This window comes from Eschscholzia californica, unplaced genomic scaffold (genome assembly GCF_041429995.1).
Source record: "Eschscholzia californica isolate CP2 unplaced genomic scaffold, dmEscCali1.0.p SCAF_2, whole genome shotgun sequence".
NCBI classification, from domain to species: Eukaryota; Viridiplantae; Streptophyta; class Magnoliopsida; order Ranunculales; family Papaveraceae; genus Eschscholzia; species Eschscholzia californica.
Genome location: NW_028238309.1, coordinates 62998378 through 63020716, shown reverse-complemented (window position 1 = coordinate 63020716; position 22339 = coordinate 62998378). Strand labels below are relative to the sequence as shown.

At 35.4% G+C, this 22339-nt stretch overlaps 2 protein-coding genes across 4 annotated transcripts; both read left to right on the top strand.

The window, feature by feature from the left end:
• Positions 1-1091: 1091 nt before the first annotated feature.
• On the top strand, positions 1092-8174 carry LOC147560119 (RING/U-box superfamily protein). Of its 2 annotated transcripts, none has more exons than XM_086662190.1 (15): positions 1092-1877; positions 3206-3278; positions 3459-3586; positions 3711-3826; positions 4284-4344; positions 4602-4668; positions 4749-4826; positions 4985-5142; positions 5260-5319; positions 5493-5586; positions 5696-5863; positions 5955-6283; positions 6875-6991; positions 7090-7193; positions 7986-8174. In XM_086662190.1, the coding sequence occupies exons 1-14, from the start codon at positions 1731-1733 to the stop codon at positions 7189-7191; spliced, it is 1698 nt and encodes a 565-aa protein (XP_086518316.1). In that variant the 5' UTR covers positions 1092-1730; the 3' UTR covers positions 7192-7193; positions 7986-8174. The 2 variants fall into 2 exon arrangements, 1 of the variants encoding a protein (XP_086518316.1); XR_015234757.1 differs by having other exon boundaries at positions 1125-1877; positions 7090-7264.
• Positions 8175-10310: 2136 nt separating this feature from the next.
• Positions 10311-13288, top strand: LOC147560118 (ADP/ATP translocase 3, mitochondrial-like). 2 transcript variants are annotated; one of them, XM_086662154.1, is made up of 4 exons: positions 10311-10551; positions 11216-11712; positions 12254-12625; positions 12726-13288. In XM_086662154.1, the coding sequence occupies exons 2-4, from the start codon at positions 11239-11241 to the stop codon at positions 13023-13025; spliced, it is 1146 nt and encodes a 381-aa protein (XP_086518280.1). In that variant the 5' UTR covers positions 10311-10551; positions 11216-11238; the 3' UTR covers positions 13026-13288. The 2 variants fall into 2 exon arrangements, with proteins under 2 accessions (XP_086518280.1, XP_086518281.1); XM_086662155.1 differs by lacking the exon at positions 10311-10551 and having other exon boundaries at positions 10701-11712.
• The last annotated feature ends 9051 nt before the right edge of the window (positions 13289-22339 follow it).

Genomic DNA, 22339 nt, shown 5'->3' with positions numbered 1-22339 from the left:
AACACTCAAAAAAACTCCTTAATAGTTACACATGTCACACAAACATTTAATAGGAAAAAGTGGTTGAGAAAGAAAGACTTTCTATTAGAGCATCTCCAATGCAAAACTCAATCTTAGAAATTCGGAGTGTCACATAGGATTTTCTAAGTTTTTTTTAAAAAAATCATCTCCAATGCAAAACTCAACTACGATCTCAAAGATGATGTGTCGAGAGTGGAATAGAGATATCTTAAGAGGACACTCTATTTTCAGAGTGTCCTCTTGAGATATCTCTAATTGTCCAACTCATCAATATTTAAATTTCAACCAATAGAAATCAAGTCTTCGTATATTTCCAAAATAACTAATTATTTTTTTACAAAAATAACCATGACACGTAAGTAAAATAAAAGAGTTTAGAGTGTTGCATTGGAGACATACAAGAATTGAGGATCTCTATTTTCGACACCTAGGAGTGAAAATCTCAATTGGAACTTGACAAATAGGACGAATAGAGATTTTTTGGAGTTTTACATTGGAGATGCTCTTAGTCTGAAAATTAAATTTGATTACTAATAAGACAATTAAGATTCTCAAAAATGGAGTTTATAATTGAGAATCTCAAAATTAAATGCTTCTTCGCCATCTTAAGATCTCAATTGAATTTTGCATTGCAGAAATATTTTTCTATAAGACACTCTAAAGTCTTAGGTAACACTTAAGATTTTAAGATCGAGTTTTCCATTGGAGATGCTCTTATTGAAATTGAAGGTGTTCCCTGTTCAAACATAATACTTTCTCTACACTTACACCATCACATGAGAGTAGGGTTGGCAGGGTGGGCTCAACTCAGCCTATTCCAACCCACACTAAGGGTGGCTTAGAATTATGGAATGATATATGCCACGTAGGAAAATTTGGCCACCTAGAAAGCAAATGAGAACCGTAGATTTGTAATCCACTTATTAATGTCAAAACCATCCGGTCGTGGGCTTCTCTTAGCCGGCGGGCCCAACAGTGGAATTGACTCGAACCTCTTCAAACCCTTACCAACCAAACACCACCCCCACGTATTCACTACTACTAGTTATCACTAACATATAACCCAATTCAAACTAATCCAACCAAACTACTCATCAAATTCTGCCACGCGTACAGCATTTCATTTCTCACATACGTGTCGTACTAACATCGAAGAGCCATACGAGATCTTTAAACCAGCTCATATACATTAAGGCATTGATCAAGTTGTGAGAGACTATATACTAGTATAGACAGGTGGAGTTTTTCTCCTTTCCTGACAAAAGTTAGAGAGAGAAAGAAACAAAGAAGAAGCCTTTGAAAATATTTTAATTTTTAGGTTTTCAATTGAATAGTATTCCGATTCTTCTTCTTTGATTTCTGACAATTAATTGTTTGGTTAGAAAAGGGGGATATTATTAATATCAATTTTCTGGTTACAATTTCAATTTCAATTTGAATCGTTGGTTGAGGTCTCATAATCAATTTGGCTTGATTTGTTTATCTTCTCCAACTCTTGCTGTTAGTGTTGGTGGTGTTGATGGTAGTGGTGATGGTGGAGGTTGACTCTCAGTTCAAGCAACAACGACAACAACACCCAACAACAACTAATAAATCAAATTTCTGATGATTTCAAGTTTTTCAATTGAGTTTATTACTAATCTCTTCTTCTTCTTCTTGTTGGTGGGATTCAGCTGGAACAATCATCTTGAACTTTGTTTATTTCTGATATGAAGAAAAGAGGAGTTAGTAGTAGTAGAGGAAGAAGTTGTTTGATTTTGGAGTTGATTGTTGGTATTTGGGTTGTTTTTAGTTTATTTTTACCAGTTTCAGCTTTGAGACCTCTAAGGGAAAGGACTAGGTCGTGGGGTGATGATGTTAGTATCATTTCTACCCTCTCTCTCTTTCTACAATTTATGCTAAATTTTGAATTCAAGTTTTGATTTTTGTTAAATTTGAGCTGTTTTAGAGAAAACCCTTGATTTCTTTTCCCATTTTGAATGCCATAAGTTTAGGCTTACTTTATTTGACTGGTAAGCTTAAGTTTGTGCAAGTTCAGAAGCTATATTCATTTTTAGCAGATAACTCCTTGTTTTTAAAATTCCAAGTGCAATTTGCATATGCTATAATTTCTGTGGATTGACTGATATCAAAACAAAACCAGAACTTTGAGCAAAGTGGGGAATGTAGTGATGATAAGATTAGGGTGTGAAATAGATGGATTTTATTGGAACCCATGTTCTTTAATCAATGTAGTTGGTAGAATTTACATAGACATTTGATTTTTTTCCTTTTGCAAACCATTGTTTATTTGGGTTTTACGGTGAAAGTGGTTGATAAGATATAAAGGAGAGGGTTCGCCATTTTTAGAGCGAAATTTGGATGAGATATCTGGGCAAGGGTAGGATGATAGATTATGTCTAACACAACATTTTCTCTGGACTATAAGGTTGTTTAGTGACACATTGACTCAAAGAATAGTGTAATTCAAATGCTTAAGATAGTGCATTTTGTATGTCCAATCACACGAACTTTCCATCCTCAACGAGATATAAGACGGTATGCTCCGTACCAATGTGAGCTGATGAAAGGAACCAAAGAGATACTGTCACCTTCCATTGGTACAATTATCGAGTACTTCAAATTGGTAGAATAATAGTTTGGCCTCACTTTAGCACTCGTTGGCATGGTTATGCTTGAGATTTGTGGATAGGCAGTTCACAATTACAATCGAGGAAGAAGAGGCAAAGAGCTGATCATGAATGCACATGAGGCCTTGCAGGTTTTGATTATCTAACAACGAAAGAGAATAATGCAAACAGAAGCTTTAGTCAGTGAGCTAACGAATAGAAGAGAGTTAGCTGTGTTGTGAACTAAATACACTTCCAGAACTACAATAAGTTAGTGCTTAGTAAACTATTATTATGAATTATTAGTCGATATGGTTCTTTCATATTACCTTCTTCTACGAAAATATTAGCTACCCTGTTTATCATTTAGGTTATTTTGTTGTTATAGTCTGCCACCCGTTTGATTGGTTTGAATTTTAAGTATGAACTTCAGTACTTTGAAGTTTGAACTCTGAGTTGTGTTCCTCTCATAGTATGCCAAACTATTATGTAGATAAATTATGATTCTAAAAGTTAGCATGAGCTGAAGGTTCACACACCATTGAGTTTTTCTTATTTGTAGTTGATTCTTGCAGTGGTTTTTCACTAGAAGAGATGAGAATGACGTCGACCGAAATTCTGATTGGAATATAACAGGGACCTATAAAGGTTTGTACTTAGTTTTTGTTGTGATATCAAGTCTTCATTGTTGTAGTTCATCCTGGAAAATCAGTTGTGCAAATCCATAAAAACTTGGTTGTTCAACACATAGTTCCGTAGGTCCACCTGTATCTGTTTTGTCAGTTGTTTTTTTTACTGATTATACTTACTGACCCATGTGAGGTTCAGGGAGTTGGAGCTTTCGAGATTCCACCAATAGCTCTTCCTGGTTTCCAGATTTTAGAAAATCTAATGGCATTTCAGTTATTGAGTTAGTTAGTACCCCGACAAAGATAACAGGTGTACATTATGTCCAGGTAAGAGATTGTTTCCCTTCCAAAACCTAGACAGGTTGTTATTTTCTTTAGCCTGTCGTTCTGTTTTTGTCCAAAGGTATTCTTTGCTGCATACTGGAACTCCCTTCCTTTTTATGTCGTTCAGGGTGTTATTATCTTCAATGATGTGTTTGACAATGCTGGTGGTGGTGGAGATGCTCAAATGAGGATAGAAGGTGTATATATATGGCCTTTTAGGCAACTCCGGATGGTAATCAACAGGTAACTGTTTCTGTGGCATATACAACACCAAATTCGTTAAATAGTTGTTTGTTAATTTCTGTGCTATATTTAGTGTTAAATGTCCCTATCTTGAGTTCTAATTTTTTCGCTAACTAGTTAAAGAATGTAACTGATTATGGTGAAATCCTGCTTTTTTTTCCTCTAGTGTTTCGAGTGCTTGATATTTTCTGGTCTTTTGCATATTGACTTCGATTTACCTAATAAAATGGAATTGAACTTGCCTAATCATTTTTAGCACTTCATTTATTTTTCTCTGAACTTCACACATTATCTAAGCAGTGCTGTGGCGTGATCCCCAAGTCTGGCTACTTTATCTTTATTCTTATTGTGTATTTGAATCTTTTTAAACGTGCATGATATATTATCCCATACAGTTCAATTTAGAGCAAATAATAACTATGTCGTACTTGATTTACTTCATGCTTTCATTTTGTAGTGAAAAGGATGGAGACCCAGGCCAAGAAGATGACTACATTTTATCCAATCCTTATCACTTGGTAATTTAACTGATATTTCTCAATGTCTAAACATTGTGTTTAGGTGATTCAGTAAATAAAAATAAGTATAGATGTTTGTATAACATTTATTCTAAGGCTATCCACAAGGCAAGTCAGTCATGAGCCAGTTCCCATCAGCATATCTTTTTCATAGCCGTGCCTTGTATTTGGACTTCGTGGCTAGAAATTTCGAGTTAGCTTGTTTAGATAGACTAATTTTTCCAATTTACTAATTTGCGCCCATTCTGTTGAACCAGCTTGGAGTTTTCTCATCTCAGGTGTTCCAAGAGTCTCATAGAGATAGGATCTGGAGGAAGAAAAATTGTAATTACATCTTCCGTCTCCTTGACCTAACGTTAGTCTTGACTTCGAGTTATGTTCATTTATATCATTTCTTATTTCAGCACCTACTTTTGAGACGGATAAGCATTGCAATTTAGAAATCGGAGCCCAAATTTCACGTGTCATACCAAATCAATATGGTACTCGACTTCAACAACATCACATATTCTCTCTCCCTCTCTCTCTCTCTCTCTCTCTATATATATATATATATATGTCCACTTATCAAGCTTTATGTCTTTGTTGTGAAGTTATTTACATCCTACGTTGGTAAGTAAGCTTCCTTATTTGTGTGTAGATGAAGAACGAGAGCGTTATCAGTTGGAAGGATTAATTGAAAGCCCGTCTGTCGAAGATGATGGAGAATGCTTTTCACCTATATTACTGAATGCTACTTCCATCAACGTCGAGGTTTACTACAACAAAGCTGTTAACTATACCTTGATGGTCACATTTGTATCCTTCATTAATACGAGTCCTCTGATTTCTTGCTGCTCCATTTATTTTATTTTATTATTTTAATCATTTTTTGTCGTTATTTTCGCGTGAACTCCTTAACACCTTCCTTGTTAGATGTCTTTCCTTCAAGTTCTTCTGCTAATACGACAAATGGAGCATAGCAACACTCAGTCTGTAAGCCTTTGTTCTTTTCTTGTTTCTTTCTTCATTTCTATTTTAGCTTGGTTTTGCAGCACGCAAAAGCTGAGTACTAGTAAACCATGTGTTCTAAATACTTTACTAAACGGGTTATCTTTTATCATTCCTACTTTTGTCAAGTTATTCATTCGTCTCTTTACTGTTATCAGGGAGCAGCCAAAGTTTCAATTTTAATGATTGGGCAGCAAGCAATTATGGATGCTTATCTTTGTCTTTTACATCTAACAGCAGGAATACTAGTCGGTATGTTTTCCATACCCTCCCTATTTATGTTGATTCTTAGAGATGGTTATGGTTCAATACTTCAATATACTAAGTCAAATTTTATGCTGCTGTTCTTTTTTTCCTACAGAATCCTTGTTTAATGCGTTCGCTACAGCTGCCTTTTTCAAATTCGTCGTTTTCTCCATTTTTGAGATGAGATATCTTCTTGCTATATGGAAGGCTAACAGACCTACTAGTAATGGAGAAGGTTGGGAGATTATGAGACGTGAGCTATCGGTTCTCTATAGCCGTTTCTGTAAGTAATAAGTTTGTCCTCGAATGTTTATTTTGACCGCGACCTTTAGTTTTGTCATTCCCATTCTGAACGGAAACGTTCTTATGTGCAGATGGAATTTTATTGGGAGGCATTCTACTCATGTATGAGTTTCATAGTTATCTTCGGCCTATTCTTCTTGTTATGTACTCTTTCTGGATCCCTCAAATAGTTACTAATGTTATACGTGACTCAAGAAAACCGTTACATCCTCATTATATATTAGGCATGACTGCTACTCGGCTAGCAATCCCACTATATGTCTTTGGTTGTCCAAACAATTTCATGCGCATTGAACATGACAAGACTTGGTGTATCTGTTTGGGAGTATTTATGGTATTCCAAGCTGCAGTTCTTCTTCTTCAACATTATCTTGGGTCTCGGTGGTTTATTCCGCGTCAGGTACGATTTTCCTCGTTCACTTCATAAAGATACATGTATTTTCCAGTCTCAAAAATATCGCGAGCAACGGTGACATGACTCTAGGTGTTCAAGTAGGCAGTGAACTAGAGAGTTGATTTAATTTGTTATATTATTGACCTTCCAGTTATGCACATTTCCTTTGTCTCGAATGTCCTGGAGTATTGGTTAACTTCGATAGACTGTTGGGTGAGACTTTTTTTATCCTGGGTTTTGTTATCAATGTTAGTTGGTCTTGGATTTATCTGACCTTAAAAGCTAGCTCAGGAGGCTAACCTTTCCCTTACACTTATAAACTGACCACCTGCACCTTCCACAACCGATGTGAGATTGCCTAGCGGATGCTTGTACTTTTAGGTGCTTTATCTAGACATCATACTTGTACTTGTACATAGAAGGAAGAATTGATTTCAAATGGTATATACTGTTTGAAATGATTTTGATTTCCCATATCAAGTAAATCTGCAAATAATTACAAAGTAGGAATCGAACTCCCCTAACATCCCCACAAGGGTCAAAAAACAGTATTATTTTTTTGAATGCTAAACTTAACTTACATATGATGGTTGACAGATTCTACCGGAGAAGTATAGCTATTACAGAAGATTTGATCATGATACAAGGCACGCCACTGACTGTGTCATTTGCATGACATCCATCGATCTTCCTCAACGAGCCAATGACTGCATGGTACTACAGACTCATAATATGTATATATATACATCGAAGTTTGGAAGGAAGTTTCTTGAATCTGTGAACTCAATGGTTTAGTAAAAATGTTCTTACAGGTGACGCCATGTGATCATTTCTTCCATTCTGGATGTTTACAAAGGTGGATGGATATAAAGATGGAGTGCCCAACCTGCCGGCGACCCCTGCCCCCTGCCTAAAGGTGCTGGCGCTTCTGGTTTTTTGTATAGTACTCAAAGAGTCATGATACTGCTCCACCCTTTCAAATTTTGGGTAATGAACTAACAATCGACGCATATATTACTTTTAGCTATCTAATATAACCAGCGGTAAGGGTATCAGACAGATATGCGATATGTCGGATATGACATCCCAAAAAAGAATACCAGAAGAGAAACACCATCCAGCTACTCTTTTTTCTTTCCTTACATATTAGATCTTTTACTTGTTAGTTTCTCACTTTCAGATCAACCGTTGTTAACTTAAAGATAAACCCCACTAACCTAAGTAGTTGGGCCCGATCTACCTGAGAAACTCGAGGACCACGGGTAGCCCGAGCAGATTCCAAGCGGGACCTCCGAGTTAGATGCTCTATAATGTGTTTGAAACTTTCAGTTGTTATAGAATATTTAGTCGAAACTTGGTCAAAATTCCGCATAAAAACTCGACCGAAACTTGGTGGAGCCACTCTGCTTGGGTCGGTGGTGATCAGCCGATCCCAACCTGATTTTGCACCGAACTAAGCCATCAACCTAGAGTGGTTTTTGCTGACCCAGGACAATTTTGTGCAAGTAGACACACGATGCGCATAAAAGATCTCACGTTACTCACTGTGATCACGAGTAATCCACATATGTCCTTGTAATGAATACTAGTTTATTTCAGATGACACACAAAAGGGAAGAGTAACAAAGAAAAACCATGTTATATATAGTTAACTAGCCATTAGAAATCTGCAGGTTTCGTTTCTAAAATCTGTGTATGTCTATTTCAGGTTGGGAGAACCAATATTCTGCATAGAATACACTTTCGAAATGGCATACAAATTCAGAGCTTGTTTTGTAGCTCACTGACCAGTTTGATAAATGTACTATTTTGTATATCAATGTTGTTGTTAAGGAACATCTTCATATTGTAACTGTAGGATCAGAAAAGTTTTCGATTTATCCATTCTTCTTAGGTCGCTACAATGAATAAAAGGTTGGAAGGCCTTCGGAACCACCTAGTCACATTTCTAACATCTTCAAAATGGAAGGGTACATCATACACTTGGATTGTGCAGGCAGACCAAAACTAAAATCGATGTAATTTGAGTAAACTAAGGTGTTGGTTTGATCGAAAGTGAGCTTGATTGTGTTGAGAACAGTTTGTTGTTCCTCTGTCAAGCTTGTTCGAACAGAAAATGCCTTGACGAATGTCATTTAAACGTATTATTACCTCATTTTTCTGCATTCTAAACACAGCAGTTATTACAGTAGTAGGAGATAGGGATGAAGACTAAATGGTCTTGGTTAAAAGACGTGGGTCATGCAAACCCCAAAATCACAAAACTGCACCTTCATCTAGTATTTGAGGGTTCAGGCGAGGGATCTCCCTGCGCCGTAACTGTGACAAGAAATGAGGGGATATAGATAAATGGAAATGCTGACGGTGGCGGTGGTTGTGGTCGCCGACGGAGAAAGGGCACAGGTTGCCGACAGAGGAAGGGAACAGGCTATGCCATCCACATCGGCGAAAGGGCACAGGTTGCCGACAGAGGAAGGGAACAGGCTATGCCATCCACACCGGGATAGATGTGGTTTTCCAAAAGAAAACCTGCTATGGTATTCAGACAGAAGAAAACAAAAGGTTTTCCTTCTTTAAATTTTTTTTGTTAAAATTAACAAAAAAGTAATTATAATACTGGGAACCATTTCGTAACACTGAATAAATACAGGGTCCATGGGTTTTAAGTCTAAAATAAAGTTCAAAAAAAGTTTAAGGTCCAATCTTCCCAGAAAATAGGTTTTTAGTCCTTTTCGTTTTGTAAGAAACATTGTTGATAAATAACGTGTTATGTATGACACATATAAAAAAAATGAAAGTATGGAAAACATGAAATAAAGTATGAAACTTTAACAATAAATAACAGGTAATTTATGAAACAAAACAAGAACTTTTAAACAGAAAAATATTGTAACTTTAAAGTCTAGACATACTTTAACTAATTTGGACTAAATATCAATTATAATTATTATTTTGGCTTAAAATCCTATATTAATATTAGGGGGGACTAAATATGTGTTTAGGGGTAGATTTTTGGACTAGGAACCCAAAAATTCATAAATATAGGGGTCAAACTATTTAATTTTTCAGTTGATCCCAACTTAGAAGTTCTTCCAAAAACAAAAACTTTACCTTCAAAAAGAACTTCCTTTGGTGGTACAAAATCTTTTTCCCACTATTGCAAGTGAAGCTTAACTAAGGATACATGTCTAATTCAAAAATGTTGGTATTTTGAGAAAACAAGAAAAAAAAAATTGGGGTGCAAAATTTTAAAGGGTGAAAAACAAAAAAGATTTAGCCTCGCACCGGCTTCCAATGTTGGCGGTAGAGAGTCGTCGGCAGGCACTTGGCTGTGGACAACTCGCGACCACTCTTTGACTATCTCCTCTTTCTTTCTGTCTCTCCCATTTCTCTATCTTTCCATCTTCCTCTCCCTATCCCTCTCCTTGCTTCTCTCTCTAAGTTCTGGCGAAGGGGAGAGCCCTTTCGCCGAAACCTTTCGTCTAGTTTCCAGACGAAATCACGAAACAACCTCGTTTTTGAATTTGGAAGCACCAGATCGAGAAGAAACAACCTCGTCTGGAAAATCAGATGAGTTTTCGGCGAAGGGGATCTCCCTTCACTGGAACTTAAAAGTGCAAGAATGAGATGGAAGAAAAGAGAGAGTGAGAGAGAGAGGACCAAACTTGTTGGTGGAGATCGCCGACGTTAATGGTGGAGGTCGTCAGAGTTATAGAAGAGGTGGAAAGGGGAGAGGGGGGAATGAAAAATTGAAAAGACTTTAAAGGTTATGTTTGGAAGAAACAAAACATTTTTAAATATTTTTGTTTCCACTCAAAACTTTGTACTCCAAAAAACCACCACTTATCTTCAAGAGTTTATATAACATCTCTCAAATTTATTTTCGACAGCTGAAATAGTACTATTATCTATAGTCTATACACACCAGACAAATGTTATACCCTCGTATAATTATAAAATACTTTATCGTCAAGATAAATGATATGTTAAAACCATAACAAAAAAAGAAAAACAATTATGTGCTACGGTACTCTTTTTTTTTTTTTTTTTTGTTGAAAGAATGTGCTACGGTACTCGTCCAAATCAAATGTCATTTTTCACTTTTCCATGGTGGATCCATTTTTGGATCATTTCATGTAGGCAAGGACACTTTGGTAAGTACATATCTAAACCCTTCAACTCATCTTCCAGCTGCCTGCATGAGAAGCTTCTCCATCTTCATTTTTTTCTCTACAAGCCACAGAACCTGCTTTTTTATTTCAGACCTCTCTGAGGTAACAAACTCTCTCTCTAATACCCTTCTCTCTTCTCTTTCTTTTCTCCCAATTGTTTCTTAATTGACCTGCTAACTTCACTTCCTCTGTTTTTTTCTGCTTTACTTTTCTTACTACTAGTCTAGCCTCTAGGGTTTTAGTAATCATCTCTCTCTTATTTGTTTGGTGTATAAATCTTGTTTTTTTTTGTTTTCATAGATTATTGATTAGTAAACCCATGTGTTTCTTATTTGAAATTCTGTTCTGAATTTATGAATTTCAAGTTTGATCATTAGATTTTATAATAAATTGATTATAGTTATGATGATTATGTATAGTGATGAGCTTAATTTCTGTTTGCTTCAACCTAGTATTTGGGTTTAGTACTGTTTAGGTGTTATATCTTGATAATTCTTAGCAAGTGTGAATGAATTTTGGGTATGTAAGAGAGTGATTTTTTTTTCTAAGTCAGATATGAAATCTGACTCTGGTGTCTGAATTGACTCGAGCCAGATTGGTGTAAGTTTATTTTTGTCTGACTTGTATATATGGTTGATCGGGTCGATTTTAGGTCCATTTGATTCTAACTATTCAAATTCAGACAATTCAGATTATATAATATGTTTTAAGTTGTCAATGTCATTGGTATATCTCTTTTTGATGTCAATTAGTTTTATCGGTGCAGTTGAACACTTAGAGTTCTAAAAAATGTCGAACGGATCACAACACCATACTATAGTCCAAAAGATGCATACACAATCTTATCTATTGGCTAAGGTCTATCCGAGTGTCGATCTTAGAAACAGAGTTTCTCAGACTACTTATATTAATGGAGGATTACAAAGTTTCATGCTTCCTCAGAGTCAAGGAAATGGAACATTAGTACTCACCTCTCCTTTATCACGACTTGTTGTACAAGCACCATCAGAGAAAAGTGTATCGGGCTTTCTCATAGATTTTCTCATGGGAGGAATTTCTGCCGCTGTTTCCAAAACAGCGGCTGCTCCAATTGAGCGAGTGAAACTCTTGATACAAAATCAGAACGAAGTGATCAAAGCTGGCCGTCTCTCCGAGCCGTACAAGGGCATTATCGATTGCTTTGGTAGAACAGTCAAGGATGAAGGGTTCCTTTCTCTATGGAGAGGCAACTCTACCAATGTTATCAGATACTTCCCCACTCAGGTTAGTTCATTGGTTGACTTACGATAGCCTATTTACTTGTAAGTTCTCAAGTAGAAAAACTTGTGTTTAACAACCTGTATTATTTTTTTTGCTCGGTCAAATGACACTAGGATATATAGTTGTGGGCATCCAAGTTCACCTTGACATTCATTTTAGGCCCGTGAAATACATCTAGACGGTAGTGTTGTCACTACAAAACGTAAGGCATTTTTACGACAAGGAGCCATAATATGTAGCAAATGTTGATCAATAACTAGAACATGCTTAGTCCATAGCAAAAGATGTGTGACAAAAGGCCGTCTATTTTGTAGTGCATTTGTGACTGATTTAAGAATGTTGGTCCGAAATGCAAAAATTGTAAGTAATGATAAATAACCTACTGATGAAGACAGTAAAGTGTTAGTATAGGTTGTCTATCAGTTTTTTAGGTTGTTGTATCTCTGTGCATCGTACTAGTGTCAGATACTAATACGGTACCAGTGCCACGTTATTGTAGATATTCCTTATTAGTTAAATGCTTAATATCATTTTTGCATACCAGGCACTTAACTTTGCTTTCAAAGATTACTTCAAAGCTCTCTTCAACTTCAAGAAAGATAGAGATGGTTATTGGAAGTGGTTTGCCGGGAACTTAGCCTCAGGAGGTGCTGCTGGTGCTTCTTCTCTACTTTTTGTCTACTCATTAGATTATGCCCGAACACGTTTAGCTAATGATGCCAAAGCTGCCAAGAAAGGCGGTGAACGACAGTTTAATGGTCTAATCGATGTTTATAAGAAAACATTTAAATCCGACGGTATCGCTGGACTTTATCGTGGATTTTCTATCTCTTGTGTTGGTATTATTGTATATCGTGGACTCTACTTCGGAATGTACGACTCCTTGAAACCCGTAGTCCTTGTTGGTGAGTTGCAGGTCAGTCAGTACTAGAATTTCATTAGAATTACTTTCAAAAACTGAGTCAGGGTTCGACCCTTAATTACATTGGTATGTGCCATTTTACTTGGTTTTGCAGGATAGTTTCTTAGCGAGTTTCTTACTAGGTTGGGGAATAACCATCGGAGCTGGGCTTGCTTCCTACCCCATCGATACTATTCGAAGAAGAATGATGATGACTTCAGGAGAAGCTATCAAGTACAAAAGTTCGTTCGATGCATTTTCTCAGATTCTGAAAAACGAAGGCTCAAAGTCTCTTTTCAAAGGCGCTGGAGCGAACATTCTCCGTGCAGTTGCTGGTGCTGGTGTGCTTGCAGGATATGACAAACTGCAACTGATCTTGCTCGGGAAAAAGTACGGGTCAGGGGGTGGAGGTTAATACATTGACAAAAAAGAGGGCTTGTTTACTCGGTTATTTAGGTTTTTCGAAGCGATAAAGCTAGGTTTGTGTTTGTTGATCTTTATTTTCGGATTGTTTCTTGTCAAAAAAAACAACAATCTACTTAAAAGTAACATAATAATGTATGTATATTAGTGTGGTGTTCATGTATATAATAACTAGGAATTTCTATAATTTTGGATGAAAATGTATTATATTGTGAGGCAAAATTTTGTGAATGAAATTGTGACCAGATTGGCCCAGAGTCGCATAATATTCATCCAACCTTATGTTAAATTCACGATTTTATGATAATCGGAGATATGATAAAGTCACGATTATATAAGAATCGGATAGATAAACATAAAACAATGACACGATATTTAACGTGGTTCGGTCGGATATTCAAGACCTACATCCACGGAGAAATTACTTCATTATTAATAATCACCACATACAATTGTATGTGGGGTTGATCGGTTACATAACTCGATAACTCATTAACTTGATAATTTAAACTCCGTAACCCAACTCATATTTATAGAGTGATTAGGGTTACCTAGTTTCCTAAGTTTCCTAACTAAACTTAGAGCATCTCCAATGCGAAATGGGCGCCTCTATAGGCGCCTCCCCGAATTGCTATAGGGGCCTCCCGTAGCTGTTTGACCAGCAGTCAACACCCGACACCTATAGGCGCCCCCCATTCGGGCAGACCAGTCCGAGGCCCACAACTTTGTCTCGGACTGGCCCAGTCCGAAACAAATCGGAGTGGAGAGTCCGACAGCCGTCAACTTCCAAAAACTTGTTTCTAATATCAAAATGCATTTTGATTCATCACCAATCAGTTTAGGTTAAGATCAATCAAAATCCACATTTTTTTTTACTCTTTCAAATATAGAGATTTGGTTATTTCTTATTGTTGGTTTGATCTTTTTTTATAGATTAATGGATCTTTTTTTGCTTAATTTTTGTTTTAAATCTTCACATTTTTGAAATTGGACAACATATCTCGAGTTTTTTTCACCAAATAGAGAGAGAAAGAAGCCAAAGGACATAGAAAATGGATAAACAATTTGCAGGGTACTTATCCAATTTCTTAGTGTTGGTTAATCTTCTGTGTTTAATCTTTTGTGTTTAATCTTTTGTGTTAAATCTGATTGTTGGTTAATCTTCTTCCTCTCTCTATCTTTTGTGTTTAATCTTATTGTTGGTTAATCAGGGTACTTATCCATTTCCTCAACAAAAATGCGAAGATTTAAGTAGAGATAGAAAGAAGCCAAAGGAGATAGAAAATGGATTATCGTTTTGTGTTTTATCTTTTGTGTTAAATCTTTTTGAAGATGAATGAGTTTTAGTTGGTTGATTTTCAGATTTGGGATTAATTTTCAGATTGAAAGTAGAGAGAGATGAAGAGAAAAACGAAGAAGAGGAAGAGAAGAGGGAGGTGCTCGGGAGGCCCCTATAGTCGGTTAAGGAGGCGCCTACAGAGGGGAGACCCCTACAGTAGTTTTGGGAGGCGCCTATAGACGCACCCTGCGAAATATGGGTGGTTGATTTGGAGTTCCTTCCAAAATCTGCCTAAAATTTTCTTAATTAATTTGTTACTTTAAGTAATGACAAAATAAGATTACGTATGTTATATTATTTTGTCGTTTCCATTGTGGACTACTTAAACATAGTAAGCAAATAAGGCCGTTGCAGTCAACAATTATTTTCTTTTAATAAAACAACATAAAAATAACTTATCAATGAAGAAAATTCAGACTTCACGTGTATATAGACAATTGTCATCAGTGGATATATTCTTTATATATCGGTTACAAAATTTTCATTCTCTTTTGTCTATAAATATTGCCCAAGTTATTATACAAGAAAAAAACCATCTTTCTTTTCTTTGAGCTACCGATGCTTTGGTCATTGGTAGCTCCGAAATAGTATAACTTCAAGATTAGATTTGTTTTATGTCTTAGTTTTTTCATGTCTTGTTCGTCAATGTATTTGCTTTTGTGCTATTTTGTAATGAAGTCACAGATTCGATTCCAAATTTCAAACCTTCATACTATACATGGACGTCAGTGGAAGGATCGGAGGAACTTTTAATGTCATGAAACAAGCAAGCAAAGGTATCTCAGTATATTGTCTTATGGTTTCACCAAGTATGATACTCATGAGAACAAGTTCATACTATAGGCAATATGTCACCTTTTAGTTTGGGTGTTTCTTGTGAACGACTCGGATTCCCACCAATTGATTAAGCCGGCAAACGGTACATACTTTGGAGGGCACGATGGTGGTTGGTAGCAACACTGGTAGTGGTGGTGTAGGTGGTGGTTTTATTTGATAGACGTCCGTGAAAGCTATATAAAGTACGAAATTCTTTTCAAGATATAAAGTAATAAACTAAATGAAGAGATATCAAAGGATTATCATATGGATGGCGTAAAGAATAGCAAGGAACTTTGCAAGTTATGTTCTATAATCTTGTTAAAAAAGAAATAGAAAAAAAATTAATTTAGTTTTCTATTGGTATTAATAGTAATTGTCCACTTAATACTTGTTAAATTGAAATATTCTACTGTATATAGTTCTCTTCTTATAATATACTTTAGTCCTTTAATTTTTATGAAATTTGTTGTCTTAAACTTGAGTGGAAATGTTAAGAGATCCATACCCATCTTGTAAGTCTGCTACTTTGGGCTTAAGATCAATTCAAGTTTTATTTTTGATAAAACATGTTACCAATCTGAAAAACGATTTGTTTGCACAGTCTGGGGCTAATTCGAGAAGCAACACGCACATGACTGAAACGATTTTTGTTTGTTTTTATTAAATCAAATCTAAAATTTGAATTGATTAGAGTTAGATTTCTAAATGCTTGTATCTGTATGTTTCATGATGTTTGACTCATTTGAATGATTGATTTTGAGTCTATTTGAGTCAGACGAGTTAGATTCAGACGAGTTAAATTCATATAATGAAGGAAAATCACCACGTGAGTTGTAGTTTGTGACAAGCAATGTGGAAGAGTTAACATTTTTTTAGCATTCAATTCAATTTGGATCGGTTAAAACTAAAGAGACTATCCCTTGAGTTTCATATCTCTATGGGGAGGCATTTGCATCTCTTCTAACGACAGAAGTTGCCGATTAACTTTGGTTGATTGTGCAATGAGTGCGAAGAATGCTGGGAAAAGAATCTATGAGTAGCATTTGACTAGGAAAAACTGAAATAAAGTTTGAGAGACGTTGAGGAAACTCGCACGCATTTGTTTTTTCATAACTTACAAATGGTACTACAAAAATATGGTCACTAATTAAGCCCCAAAAGTACGGTCCTCTCGGATATGTCGCGATTAGTAAGTCAAACGTAAGAATATAAATAATTTGAAATTGTAATTTAAGTTTATTCATATGTGAAAGAAGGATTACTATCAATTGATAAGCGAATATTTGTTTAGTATTAAGCACAAATAAGATTTTGTCGTTTATGCTGAGGAAAATTCAAATCTAGTAATCAAACAGAGAACGACCACAAAAAATAGGCGTTTTTCGTAACGGAAGAAATTTGAGAATTAATGTTTCAATAAACAATTGTCATCTGACAACAAAAAAAAAACGGTCAAAAAAAAGATAGACAATTGTCATCAACGAATATATTCCTTTACATCAACTGTTCAAATGTGAAAGAAGGATTTGCTATCAATTGATAAGTGAATATTCGTTTCGTATTAAAGACACAAGATTTTGTCGTTTATGGTGAGAAATATTCAAATCTAATAATCAAAACAGAGAACGACCACAAAAAAGTAGGCGTTTTTCGTAACGGAAGAAAACTGAGAGTTAATGTGTCAATAGACAATTGTCATCTGTCAACAAAAAAAAACGGTCAACAAAAAAAAGACAGTTGTCATCAAAAATATATTCCTTTACATCAACGTATTCATATGTGAAAGAAGGATTGCTATCAATTAATAAGTGAATATTCGTTTAGTATTAAAGACACATAAGACTTTGTCGTCTATGCTGAGAAATATTCAAATCTAGTAATCAAACAGAGAACGACCACAAAAAAGTAGGCGTTTTTCGTAACGGAAGAAAATTGAGAGTTAATTGTCAATAGACAATTGTCATCTCTCAACAAAAAAAACTGTCAAAAAAAATAGACAATTGTCATCAAAGAATATATTCCTTTACATCAACGTATTCATATGTGAAAGAAGGATTTGCTATCAATTGATAAGTGAATATTGGTGTAGTAATAAAGACATAAGATTTTGTCGTTTATGCTGAGAAATATTCAATCTAGTAATCAAAACAGAGAACGACCACAAAAAGTAGGCGTTTTTCGTAACGGATAAAAACTGAGAGTTAATGTGTCAATAGACAATTGTCATCTTTCAACAAAAAAAACTGTCAAAAAAAAAAACGACAGTTGTCATCAAAGAATATATTCCTTTACATCAACGTATTCATATGTGAAAGAAGGATTTGCTATCAATTGATAAGTGAATATTCGTTTAGTATTAAAGATACATAAGATTTTGTCGTTTATGCTGAGAAAAATTCAAATCTAGTAATAAAAACAAAGAACGACCACAAAAAGTAGGCGTTTTTCGTAACGGAAGAAAATTGAGATTCAATAGACAATTGTCATCAAAGAATAATTTCTTTTTACATCAGTTACAAAAAATTCCATCCTCTTTCGGATATAAATATCATCAAATTTATACCAAAACAAGTTCAATTTCGTTCTTGAATTACTGATGCCATGGTCATCGGTAGCTCTAAAGTAGTCAAGTTTCATATTAGCTTTGTTTCATGTCCTAGCTTCCGATGTCATAGTTACCTTACATTGTATATTAATATGTATCGAGGTCACAGATTCGATTCCATCTCTAAAAAACATTTGAATCTTAATCATGAACCAGGGTTAAGTAATTCACCTTCCATACTATCTCTTATTTCAATCTGAGTCACAGGTTTCTTCCGCCTCAAATTACTTGAGAGTCAATTGATCTTCCAGGCAGGCTCCTGATGAGGCCTTGAGACTGGCTCTCTTCCAGTGTACCTTTAAAAAAAACGAAAACAGAGTTTGGTGCCTAGCGAAGTCCATCATGGCACGTTTTCACCAGTGAAATTGTGTTGGAGTACTAGAGCTCAGATGGTCTGTGCGGAGTTGATGTGAGGAGTTGTCGATTGGACCCTTTGGAAATCAAGAGATGCAACAATTGTGAAAGAGAAAGCAATTAATGTACAATCACTTAGAGCAAACTCTCTTCTCTTAGGAACTTCATCCTTTGTTGGGCCGTCCCAATGACGAATATCTACCATATGCAAAATTCTCTCTTTTCATTTCAACTTCACAATTTCAGAAAAAAAAATACAACCGCCAAGTGAGAAAACATCAAAACTGAGACAAAATGTACTCCAATAGGCAAAATGGGTGGATATAAGTGTTGTTTAATTTTACGAAGATCTTAATTTTAATATGTTTTATTTGTGTATAATTCACTTGTATAATAGAAGTTCTTGTATACATTTATTCCTTTAATAAAATCAGATTGTAAAACATTTTTTTCCTCATATTCAGACTTGTTCTCCGTTTTTTATTTTCTTTTGTCGAAGACACATGGATTAGAAAAAAAAAATACTAGCTTTAACATCTAACTCCATTTAGAATAATAAATGAATATAAAACAACTAAACACAATGGATTATATTTAAATTTCAGAAAGTTGTATTGATGCTGAATTTAGCTCTTCCCTAGTTATGTTCAAAAGAAAAGGAATTCTATTTTATCTCTCTATGTTACTAATTTTTTATTTTTTGAAAAATTGACTATGATCTATGTTGGTCGTTACAAGGCATTGATACATCGATACGGGCGAATTAAATGGCCTAAAGCCTAACGAAATGAAATGACCTAGAACCCACATAAACTACTTTATTTATACCCAAGTTTAATATTTCTAATTTGCACTAACGTGGAGTCGAACTTGGGACCTCCGCATTGCGGAGTATATGCACTTACCAACCGGGCTACAAGTTGTTGGCCTATGTTATCAACTAGGGTATATCCCGTGTCTTGGGGCACGAACAGTTATATCGATCAAATTTGACGACTTTTCATATTAATTATTGCTATATTGTGGACACCTTAATTTTTTGATATTCTAGTAAATTCTTGTTTCCTTTTTTTTTCTCTTAAATTGGTTAGTTTGTTGAGAGAGAGAATTCAATTTCTTTTTTTAACTCTTACAATATCTTTTGTTTCTTTCTTTTTTTCTTGAATTAATTATGTTATTTTTAAGAGAAACCCTGAAATCCAGTTATTTTTTTAAATAAGTTATTTTATTTTTAAGAAAGACTATATTTTAAATTTTGGGAAGGGCTTCTAAACAATATCCTTTATTTAAAAAAAAAAAATATTCGTTCTTTTCCCTTCTGTTTTATTAGATAGATTATGAACCATGAAATTTAAACCTATATTGTCCTTATTAACTAGAGAGATGAATAAAATACCGTATTAATTTATTTTTCATAACTTATAAATGCCATAAGAAAACATAATCACTGAGGAACTCTATATAAGTCCCAAATAGTCATTAAGTAGTTCCATATATCCCACAACTAGTGGTGGGAATCGGGCAGGTATGAGCGCCCGCGGGTAGACTTGCATCGGGCTCGATTAGGTCGGGCAAGTTAGGAGCTTGCTATTAGGGTAGTCGGGCGAATCGGGCCAGTACTTTTGAAAATTATTCTATCCATAGTCCATACCCATTAATACACTCGAGCATTCCATATTTGAGTGAATCGGGCATCGGGTTTAGAAAGTATTGGGCACCCTTTTGTGCACAACCATTTAGCTAACCTTAACTTGACACATGGAAGCTATAACCTCCCAAGTCCTACCTATATAAAAGCTTTCAATTTCATTCTCCCCTGTAAACGAGTCACGTGGGATTATGTAACTTAAGTTATCTTGAACTGTCTTTGAGAATACAGTACCACATTGAAAACAAAGAAGAAATCTTGTATGAAGTTGGAGTTACAAAACCAACTACCCCAACACTAGAATTCATAAAAGGCATTACTTCAATGGAGTGTCTTCTTGAGTTGTGGAAAATAGCTTATTAGTGGGCTTATTTGATCCCAACTTCTGAAATAATATACCATTTACTACAGGCGCACGTCGGTCATTAGCATGCGGGCTCGGGTGTGAGCGGGGCCTCGGGTAACCCTTTTCACTCGAGCCCGCCCACTAATATTCGTTTGGGCTGGGTGGGTAATGCCCGTCTCGAGTGTGGGTGCCCACAGGCTAATTCAGACTCGGCGCTGGTAATGGGTAGCGGGCTATCGGGTTAAAATCCCACCCCTATCCACAGCTACATAATATTAGGGTTTTCTTATATTTTAAAATTTAATTGAAAATTTAAGAATATGAAGTAGGAACCCAAAATTCAAAATTTTCAATTTTAAACTTAATCGGTATCAAAACTTAAGAATGTCGATAAGTTGAAAATTTTAAATTTTAATTTGAGGTTGGAAAAATTCTCAATTTCCACAAAATACAATTGAGTGAATCAGTCTTAACATATAAAATTGGATGGTGGCTTTAATAGTCAAGAGTGTATGAGTGGTGTAAAGGAGATGTATAGGAGGTGTAAATGTAATTTTGGTTGAGTTATGTTTAGGCTTAAATAGAGTCGGCAATACTATATCCTGACTCCACAACTGCCTAACAAACTCTAACAACTTCCTAACCAACTCCAACAAACTCTGTCTCTCTATATAAGTTGTAATTCCTCATTTCATGAATACAAGTTTTCATTAGTTCGAATATGGTATCAGAGCTCTCAAGCTCATACGAGTAAAATCGATCCTTCTCTCTTCTTTCTCTTTTCTTCTATTTTCTCTCTCTAGGTTTTCGACTACTATCTTCATCTTCTTCTTTCTTCTGCAACTTTCTCTCACTACAAATTAAGCAAACTTAGCTTCAAATCATGGAGAATCCTAAAATCAGTTCTGTTCCAGTAAATTCAATAGCAAATGCGATACCTATCAAGCTTCAAGGAGACAACTACATCGCTTGGAAATCATTATTTCTTCCTATCTTCAAAAAGTATAAAGTTCTTGATATAATCGAAGGTACAAGAACTTGTCCTTCTCAATTTAATGATGATAATGATCAATCAGTGAATCAGTCATATCTTGATTGGATTGAAGAAGATCAATCTCTTCTAATCTGGTTAAATTCTACACTTTCTGATTCTATTATTCCATATGTTATTGGTATAAATTCATCTAGAGATTTATGGCTAACTCTTGAAGAAAATTTTGCTGCATCTTCCACTACTCATATTCTTCAATTACAAAACAAATTAAGAGAGATCATATCGAAAGGAAATCAGTCTGTTCAAGAATATTTAGGTCAAATAAAGAAGATCACTGATAGCTTAGCCGCAGCTGGTTCACCTTGTTCTAAAAATGAGGTTATTATCACCATGTTAAGAGGTCTTCCATCTGAATATGATGCATTTTCAGCAGCAATTAGAGTTCGTCATCCTCCAGTAACCATTAATGAACTTCATAACCTCCTGGTTAGTGAAGAGATCACAGTTTCTGTTAAGATTAAACAAACTTCTTCAATTGTTACTCAAGCATTTCTTGCTCCTCGAAATACCTCAAATAGGGGTAATTATGATAACAAAAGGTCTTATGGAAGAGGAGGTGGTCGTTCCTCATATCAATCATCTTCTAATCATCAATCTCGACAAATTCAATCAAACTCTAATCAATACAAGAATCAGCCTAACTCAGGCAATTCAGTCCATTCTTTCTCAGATAGACCACCAACAAGATGTCAAATTTGTAACAAATTAGGTCACAGTGCCTATGAGTGTTACCATCGAATGAATTTCTCTATCCAAGGAAAGAATCCTCCTAGGAATCTATCAGCTATGCTTGCTTCTGCTAATATAAATGGATTTAATCCTTGGTATGCTGATACTGGGGCTTCTGAGCACATTACCCCTGATTTGTCTAATGTTGCTTCTACTTCATCATATAATGGCAATGCCACAGTGAACACTGCTAGTGGTCAAGGTATGTATATCTCTCACATTGGTAATTCTTCATTTCAAGTCAATAAGCACAGTTTCAATTTAAAAGGTATACTTCATGTTCCACAAGCATCACACAATTTACTTTCCATTTATAAATTCACAAAAGATAACAATGTTTCTGTCACTTTTGACCCTACTAAATTTCTTGTAAAGGATCTTCATTCACAGAAGATGCTCTTCCAAGGACCAG

Bases quoted from the DNA above. Each gene is read 5' to 3' on its own strand.
- LOC147560119 (XM_086662190.1), top strand. From the start codon at position 1,731: ATGAAGAAAAGAGGAGTTAGTAGTAGTAGAGGAAGAAGTTGTTTGATT. The intron at 1,878-3,205 runs GTTAGTATCATT...TGATTCTTGCAG, and splicing joins CTAGGTCGTGGGGTGATGAT to TGGTTTTTCACTAGAAGAGA. The intron at 5,587-5,695 runs GTATGTTTTCCA...TTTTTCCTACAG, and splicing joins AACAGCAGGAATACTAGTCG to AATCCTTGTTTAATGCGTTC.
- LOC147560118 (XM_086662154.1), top strand. From the start codon at position 11,239: ATGTCGAACGGATCACAACACCATACTATAGTCCAAAAGATGCATACA. The intron at 11,713-12,253 runs GTTAGTTCATTG...TTTGCATACCAG, and splicing joins TCAGATACTTCCCCACTCAG to GCACTTAACTTTGCTTTCAA. The intron at 12,626-12,725 runs GTCAGTCAGTAC...TTGGTTTTGCAG, and splicing joins TCCTTGTTGGTGAGTTGCAG to GATAGTTTCTTAGCGAGTTT.